This window comes from Balaenoptera acutorostrata, chromosome 17 (assembly GCF_949987535.1).
Source record: "Balaenoptera acutorostrata chromosome 17, mBalAcu1.1, whole genome shotgun sequence".
NCBI classification, from domain to species: Eukaryota; Metazoa; Chordata; class Mammalia; order Artiodactyla; family Balaenopteridae; genus Balaenoptera; species Balaenoptera acutorostrata.
In genome coordinates this window covers 1,556,947-1,565,066 of record NC_080080.1, presented here as the reverse complement: position 1 = coordinate 1,565,066, position 8,120 = coordinate 1,556,947, and the positions used below count along the sequence as shown (strand labels likewise).

Genomic DNA, 8,120 nt, shown 5'->3' with positions numbered 1-8,120 from the left:
GCAAGGGGGCAGGTTCAGAGAGAAAGTACCAGGCGGGCAGCATGGGCAAGGAAGGTGCCGGTGCAGGGGCCACGCTCACCTCTGTGTGACCTTGAGCAAGTTCCTCCCTCTCTGGGCCCCAGGCTCCAAGGGACAGAGCCCGGCCTGGGGGGAGCCGGAGGGCTGGGGTCGGGGTAGACCCCAGGAGTGCCGTGAATCCCAGGAGGGCTGGGTCTCAGGGCACCCCTGCACCCAGGCGTCCCCCCACTGCGGGGCACTCACCTGCTCCCCGGCCTTCCCTACGGCCCAGGGAGCCCCTTCCCCTGGTGCCCCTGCTCCTGGCAACGTCCTTTCCACCCCTGACGTGCCCTGGGCCCTTTTCTGGGGGGTAAATCAAGGAGGGGAGTGAGATGTGCTCCACGAGGCCATCCACAGGGCCAGGAAGATCTGAGGAAATGAAAGGCCCTCTCCCCCTGTGGGAGGAGCTCGTCGCCCCCAGACACACCCTGGGGCCAGCAGGCGGTGGGTGCAGCCTGTGCCTGCCACCACCTGGCCGCCACTCCAAGGGGTCCCAGGGAGACTGGGCACAAAGGGAGGGTCAGGTTGAGAGGGCCCCAGGGACCACTCACGGCCCCCAGGGCAACAGCAGCCGGGAGCCACTGGCCCTCCTGGTGCAGAGGAATGAGGGGAAGGGCCAGTCCCAGAGGCTGGCTGGAGCCGCTGTGATGGGAGAAGGCTGGTGACACGGATGCAGTGGCTGCCACGGTGGCCCAGGCGTCAGGTGTGGCGGAACAGGTGGCCTGGCTGCTGAGCCTCTCGCCCTCAGGTCTTGGCCAGTGGAAGCCTTTATAGGATCCTTATGGGACCCAGGACACAAACAGGGTGGAGAGGGGGCCTGGGTCTGGATGGAGAATGCCTGGCCCAGTGCCAAGCTCTTGTCACCTCCTCATCCCGCAGAGGCCGCTGACACGGCATTTCCCGGACTCCCCTGCAGCTCAAGTGCCACCGTGTTGGTGGGGTATTGAGTAAGGTCATGAGGGTGAGGCCCGCAGCTCCGGCGCGCCACACCCTCGCGCCCTGGCAGCCTCCCCAGGAGGTCCCCACCAGGCCCCCTCTCTGCAGCCCACGTTTCCTTCCTGCTGATTGTCTGTGGCGTCTGATCGAGGCCTGTCAGCCCAGTGGGACTCAGCCACAGGGGTCAGCATGGCTCCCGCACAGAGCACAGTGGGGCCGAGGGAGGGGCCCTCAACCTGGGCTCAAAGACGGAAGGAGTGAGTGAATCTGGGGAATGCGGTCTCCTTTCTCTGGCCTCGCCGCCCCTCTGAGCTGGTGGAGAAGCGGTCTGGGGCCTCGTCCTGGGGTGGCTGAGACATGGCCCCTGCCCCGGGCAGGCTCTGCCTTCCCGAAGCAGAAAGAAGGCCAAAGGGAGCGGGAGGGTGCAGCCGGGCGGGGGCTGGAGATTGGGACCTGCCCCGCCCTGGAGCCCTGTGGCCAGGAAGCTAGTGGTGTTGACCGTGGGCGGCCACCCCCCCACCCCAGCCAGCAGAGCCTTATAAAGCCGCCCAAGGTCTGCTCCCCGCTGCCCGCCCGCCACCATGAAGGCTGTCCTCCTTGCCCTGCTAGCCGCTGTCTTGGCCCTGCGGCCAGGTGAGACCACAGGGGGCCAAGGGGCAGGGGTGAGGGGAGTAGGGCCGGGGCGGGGGGCGGATGATCGAGGAAGGCCAGAGAGGCAGAGAGGAAGGAGGTGGTGGGGGCAGGCTGGGCGGAAGGACGGGAGGCAGAGGCAGGGAGAAGGGGCTTTGACCCCACCCAGGTCCCCCTGGGGCAGCTCTTGGTGCAGCCAGGATACCGGGTCATCTCCTAGCTGTCCCCCGAGGCGGGAGCAGGCGGGTCAGAGCAGGGGTCTCTCCTCTAGCGCCGTGGGGCCGGCCTGGCTGCTGGAGGGGTGACGGATGGAGGGATGCGCAGAGAGCCTGTGGGGTGGGCGGGGGGCACAGGGGCAAAGAGCCTCAAGTGAAGAAGGGCCACAGAGGGACGGAGGGAAGAGTGACCGGGCCCTTCTCCCCAGGCCCAGCCCCGGCTTCCGATGGGGGCAGCAGGGGTAGGCTGTGGGCCTGCACTGCTCCAGGACTCTCCTGGCCCAGGGTCCCCGGGTGATCAGTAAAGCTCTCAGAGCCTCAGCTCCCTCTCCTGGAAAGCAGGGATCATGGTGGTGCCCGAGAACACACGGGTCGGCCGGCGTGTGGGGTGCCCGAGCACAGGCCACCCGCGGGGAACCTGTTGGCACTGAGGTGACGTGGATGCCAGCTTCATCATCGTTTTACCCAGAGGAGACCTAATCGTCACGACAGCTGGGGCCACTGCCCCCAGGGACAGAGCAGGGCCGGGCCAGGGGCGCACCTACGGGCTCACAGCTCCGGCTCGGGGGGAGGGGGATGCTGAGAGGCAGTGAGAAGGGTCCTGTGCATCCTGCCCCCACCTGCCTAGCGTGCGTCCCTCTCATGAGCGTGGGCATCGTAACAGGGCCTGGCAAGCAGGGGGTGGGCGTGGCGCCCTCCCTGTGAGGGGCCCCCGCTTTGTGGCTCTTGTGCACCAGACAATGCTCCCTACTCTGTGTGACCGCTGAGAAAACGAGGTTCCCCCCATCCCCCCGCAGCGTGGGAGGGCAGGCTGAGCAGCCTCTGAGCTCCACCCCACCCCCACCTTGTAGGCACCGCCCTGCAGTGTTACTCCTGCAAGGCCAAGGTCAGCAACGAGGACTGCCAGCACGTGCAGAACTGCAGCCGCTCTGAGACCCAATGCTGGACCGAGCTCATCCGTAAGTGGCCCTGCTGTCCCCGCAGGCCTCCCTGCGCCCCTGCCCTGCCCCCTGCACCATCCCCTAGAAGCCCTGCACCTTCCCTCCACTGGCAGGGATTCAAAGGGCCTGGGATTAGGCGTCTGTGCTGAACTGTCCATCCTTCTGTCCACCTGCCCCGCTGCCCACTTGTTCTCCTGTCCACACATAAATATTGATGCTCCGCTTCCCATCTGTATTTGGCGGGTGAGTATCCAGGGCCCGGCCCTCGCCCAGTGGTCCCCGTGCCTCCCCCAGGTGCTGTTGATCTCCTGACCCTCATCAGCAAGGGCTGCAGCTCGCACTGCGTGGAGGACTCAGAGGACTACCACGTGGGCAAGAAAAACGTCACATGCTGCTCTACTGACCTGTGCAACGCCAGCGGGGCCCACGCCCTGCAGCCGGCCATTGTCACCCTGACGCCGCTCACCGTTCTTGGCGTGCTGCTGTTCTGGGGCCCCGGGCAGCTGTAGGATCTAGGAGGACCCTGTTGTGTCCCATGCTGGGCAGTGGTGCCCAGGGGCCCGGGGGGCACTCCTCACACACACCTGGTCCAGTCACGGCCCCTTCTGAACCCTAACTCAGGTCGGGCGATGCCCCTCTGCCCTTTCCAGCCCTCCCTGGCTCCCTCCAGGACTCCTGCCCAGCTCCCACCGCCCGGCAGGCTGCGCTCTATGATGTGGAACAGCGTGCAGATGGTCCATCAGACCCCTTCCCAATATTCCGACCCACCCCTTAACCTTCACTCAGGCACCTCTTCCTCCAGGAAGCCTTCCCTGCCTGACCCCTCCACGAGCTGAGCCAGGTCCTGCCTGTGGTGTCCCCCGCACCCAGCATGAAGTGCTCTCAGGAGGGCCCCGAAAAGGCTGAGAGGAAACATTCCGAGTAGAATTAGGGTCAGGGGTGTGAGGTCCTGGGAGCCCCAAGAGATGAAGCTTGGAGGGGGGACTAGCTCCCCATGTTCATGGGGGTCCTGGGGCAGCAACCCCAGCACACAGCAGGCCCTTAATAAAGGTCCATGGGCTTGGTTGCAGTGAGTCTGTCCTTGCATGCCCGCAGGCTGAGGTCAAGGTTGGGGTCCAGGGCTGTGAAGGGTTGCCACCTGGGGCCACGTCTGTGGCTGTGGCCGTGCCCTTGGCTCCGGCCAGGGCAGGAGCAAATGTCTGACTCCTGGAAGGGAGGACATCGCTGCAAGGCCGCATCCCTGGGGCCTCCCGGCTCTTGCTGTGTGGCCTCGCACATGTTGCTCAACCTCTCTGAGCCTCAGATGCTCACTGGGACCCATCTCTGCTGTGAGGACTGACCCAGAGACTTCAAGGCATGGAGACATTTCTGGGTGGCAGGGGCTGCTGCTGCATGAGGCCGCCAGACCCCTGCCCTGTCCTCCCCCTTCAGCTTGAGGACAGCCCCTCTGTCTGTTTCTTCAATTTCTTATTTTGTTTGTTGTAAGGGCTTCACACCCAGAGCAAAAAATTCAAACTGTACAAGAGGGTCTCCAGTGCTGAGCCAGTTCCCCAACCCTGAGCGCGGGACCCTCCCCTCTCTAGGATGCTCCCATCGCATGCTTGGGGCTCCTTCCGGGGTAACTAACTGTGAGGCCTGGGGGAGCCCTAGGGGACACGGCCCCTGCCTGGCCTCTTTCATACCTGGGAAAGTCCTTCTGAAAACCCAGCTGGCCCCTGCCCTCGGGCGCCAGGGCTCAGGAGGGCCGGGGCCCGGGTGAGACCTGCCTGCACAGGACGGTGCTTCCAGCCCACACCAGGCGCTGGGCGGTGGATGAGGCAGGATTAGAACCCGGGTCCTGGAGGGACCCTCCAGGTTGGCATAGCAGCAGGTGGGGTGGGGTCACGCTCACCAGAGTCCAGGCCAGGGCACAGGGAGCCCCAGGCAGCCCAGTGTTCCGGGTGGTGACGTCGGGGGGGCAGAGGAGACCAGAGGTCTCCACACTCAGAGCCCACGGCAACCCACACCTTAGCGCCTCCCTGTGCAGGGGTGCTCCGCCCTGGGGCCGAGGCTCATGGAGGTGAGGTGCCCTGGGCCCCAGTGGTTTGAATTCTTTGGGTCAACATGAGAGGAGAGAGACGGCAGGTGGGAGGCCTGACCGCGCTCCCCAGGCCCTGTAACCCGGAGCCTCCCCTCGCCTCCTGAGCCCTCCCTGAGGTCACGCAGCCTTGAGCCTCCAGAACAAGGGACAGGCCCCGGGTGGCCCAGGAGCCTGCTCTGCTCCCGACCCAGCACCTCGGGGCAGAGGTCTCCCCCTCCTGCAGGACGGAGGGCTGACGGGGGCTCTGCCTCTCCAAGGGTGAGGACAGCACGGGGGCCACCTGCAGGCGCAGCCCAGGGTCCCTCAGCCGGCCCAGCGCAGGGCCTGGACTGGGATCCCCACCGCTCCACCCCACACCATTTCATCGTCAGAAACTATGCGAAAGCAAGAAAGAGCAAGTGCAGAACCCTCTCCCCAAGCCCTAGGATGGTATCCGGCCCCATTTTCACCCTCATGGTGATGCTTCTTGTGCAAGAATAAGGAGCATCCTGTGAGTTTACACACCTGGTCACACTCTCTTCAGGAAATGGCTTTTTTTTTTAAACCTCTATCTCTCCTTGGTAAGGACTAGACACCCCGTGGTGGTTGAGATGATCCTCCGGACAGACCGACGTGTCTTTGTTTTTAAGATGCCACTTGCTGAGCGTCTTCCGTGGGAGAGATACTGTCCTGGTCTGTCTGCATCTATAGTAATCGGTGACGACAAGAGCAGACATGGCTTAGCGCTCACCACGGGCCGGGCACTCCTCTGCCGCCTCCCATGCAGTCATTCATTCATTCCTCCCCCCCTTGGGGGCAGGGCTGTGCAGAGGAGGAACCCGAGGCAGAGAGAGGTGAAGCAACTTGCCCAAGATCACACAGTTAGTTAGAACTGGTGAGGCTGCATTCCAACCCCGGTTGAAAGAGGCTCAGAGAGGTGAAGGAGCTGACCTGGGGTCACACAGAGGGCTCCTGCCCACCCCAAATCAGGCCCCTGAGTGGGCATCTCCCGCCCTGGCCCCAGCTCCCAGCCACACCCAGCCCTGGGCTTTCCTCCCCTGAGGACTCTGGCTCGGCCGGACCATCTCTCCGACCCCTCGGGGGCTGAGGTTGATGACTGGTCTGGCTCCCTGGGGATGTCCCCACCCTCCCCACTGGACTCCAGCTGCAGCAGAGAGTCAAGCTAGATGGGAAGGAGAGTGGGTCTCCGGTGGGTGCTGTGCAGTCCTGGAGTACCCCAGGGGGCCCTTCCTGAGTCAGGAGAGACGCAGAGCTCTTGCCCAAGCGCCCACAGCTGCAGGGCGCAGAGCTGGGACCCCATCCATCCACCCCACAAAAGCTGTGGGGTGTTGGGGCAGCCCTCGGGTGAGCAGTTCGCCTGTGCCCGGTGCTTGGACCACCACCGTGGCCCGCTGCCTGAACGTCAACACGCGCCCTGGGGGCCCAGGCCTGCCTCACCAGGGACGCTGGCTCGGGACTCGCCCTGGGCAGACAGCACCCAGAAAAGAACCCCAGCACAGGAATAATCGAGTCGGTCTACCCCAGGCCTGCGATAGAGCTACCCTCTGTTAGGGAGACCGCCCCCTTTTTACGGAACTGAGTTTCAGGTGGCCGGCCCCCCAGCTCGCACTGCGGACAAACAGGTCTGCGCCCTCGCGACCCTGGTTCTGTCCCGCCCGCAGGCTACCCCTTCGTGGCACTGTGGTGGTGACCAAGGCGTGCGCGGACCCATGCGAGCCCTCGAACGCGGACGGGCTGGGCCAAAAGGGCCCGCAGAGCTGCTGCCGCCAGGATCCGCGCCCCGCGCGGGGCGCTGCTGGGGTCCAGGCCCGGCCGAGCCCGGCCCGGGGGCGGCTCTGGGGGCGGGGCGGGGCGGAGCTTGGGCGGGGCCGGGGCGGGGCCGAGGTTGGGTCCCAGTACAGGGAGGGGCTGCCCGCCGCGTTTCCGCCACTCGCACTGCTGCTCCTGGTTTGCCGGGCGGCATCCTGAGCCCCTGCTCCTCTTGGTTCTGGAGCCTCGAATCCAAGCAGGCAGCCGCTAGAACTTAGGCTGCGGGCCTGCCTCTGGCGGTGACGCCCGGTGCTACCCAGACACGAGAGTCCTTGAGGAACCAAGGGGACCCAGAAGTACCCCTCCGCTGCTCCTCCACCCTGCTTGATACTCCAAGCCAGGGCCGAGGGAAGGGATCGAGGTTCCGCGCCCAGGACTCCTTCCAGACTCCCAATAAACTGCCAGTGACCCATCACAAGATGCCTGCGTCCATTGTGTGGGACTGAAGCGGCCCGATGGTGGGGGGGCGGGGCGGAGAAGGCGCTGGTCCTTACAGCATTCACGTTTTGAGCGCCCTCGGTGCACCGGGCATCCCGCTGGCCCTGGGATTTGGCAATCAACGAGACAGACCAGGCCCTGGCCTCCTGGCCTCAAGGTCTAACAGGGCGAGAGCCCCCCCTGCCTACGGATCATATCTGTGAGTAAAAGTGGAGTGAGACCAGGGCTCTGGGGATCTAGCCCAGTCCGGGATTCAGGAAAGGGGCAGATGGGGCAGGGAGGGTCCTCTGGCAGAGACAACAGCATGTGCAGTGTGTGTGTGTGTGTGTGTGTGTGTGTGTGTGTGTGTGTGTGTGTGTGTGTGTGTGTGTGTGTGGTGTTGGGTGGCCTCCTGGATAGCAGAAGCTCAGAAGGACGCCAGGTGGGCGGGGCGGGGGGGGGAGCACAGGCTGTGAGGAAGTTGGGGGCAGGGGTTTCATAAGCTCCCGGCTGGATTCTCATTCACCAAACTTCACTGACATCTCCAGAACCAGGTCTCTAGCTTCGGGGCCCTCCCCTGGGGGGACAGGACAAGGTGGGTGACAAGGAGGCTGTGTTCTCAGAGGAGCAGCCAAGGGGGGCTCCAAAGACATGTCATTCTTCTATTCGCCCTGAGAAGCTAGCTCACCCCCGACAGACAGCTCAGAGCCAAGCCAGGGCAGGGAGAGCATTACCCGGACACGCGTGAGCAATGTGCGGGAAGGGCCTTCTTACCGCCAGGGCTTCCTAGGGCAGCTGGGCCTGCCCTGATAGGAAACGAGTTCCTTGTCCCTGGGAGTATCCAAGCAGATCCAGGGACTCAGGAAAACCCAGACCCCACTCTGCCCAGCTGCTGGCCCCAGAAGCAAAGCCAGAAAAGCAAAAAACTCAGCCTCTGCCCTGACAGTGAACGTGGCAGGGGAGGCCACCCAGCCCCAGCGTGGACTGTGGAACAGGGCTACCCCAGGATCTCCTTCAGGGGCTTTCAAGAACCCC

At 64.5% G+C, this 8,120-nt stretch overlaps 1 protein-coding gene across 1 annotated transcript; it reads left to right on the top strand.

Moving 5' to 3' along the window:
- Positions 1-1,542: 1,542 nt before the first annotated feature.
- On the top strand, positions 1,543-3,423 carry PSCA (prostate stem cell antigen). The gene is made up of 3 exons (XM_007166881.3): positions 1,543-1,626; positions 2,690-2,797; positions 3,074-3,423. The coding sequence occupies exons 1-3, from the start codon at positions 1,575-1,577 to the stop codon at positions 3,286-3,288; spliced, it is 375 nt and encodes a 124-aa protein (XP_007166943.1). The 5' UTR covers positions 1,543-1,574; the 3' UTR covers positions 3,289-3,423.
- The last annotated feature ends 4,697 nt before the right edge of the window (positions 3,424-8,120 follow it).

Bases quoted from the DNA above. Each gene is read 5' to 3' on its own strand.
- PSCA (XM_007166881.3), top strand. From the start codon at position 1,575: ATGAAGGCTGTCCTCCTTGCCCTGCTAGCCGCTGTCTTGGCCCTGCGG. The intron at 1,627-2,689 runs GTGAGACCACAG...CCCACCTTGTAG, and splicing joins TGTCTTGGCCCTGCGGCCAG to GCACCGCCCTGCAGTGTTAC. The intron at 2,798-3,073 runs GTAAGTGGCCCT...TGCCTCCCCCAG, and splicing joins ATGCTGGACCGAGCTCATCC to GTGCTGTTGATCTCCTGACC.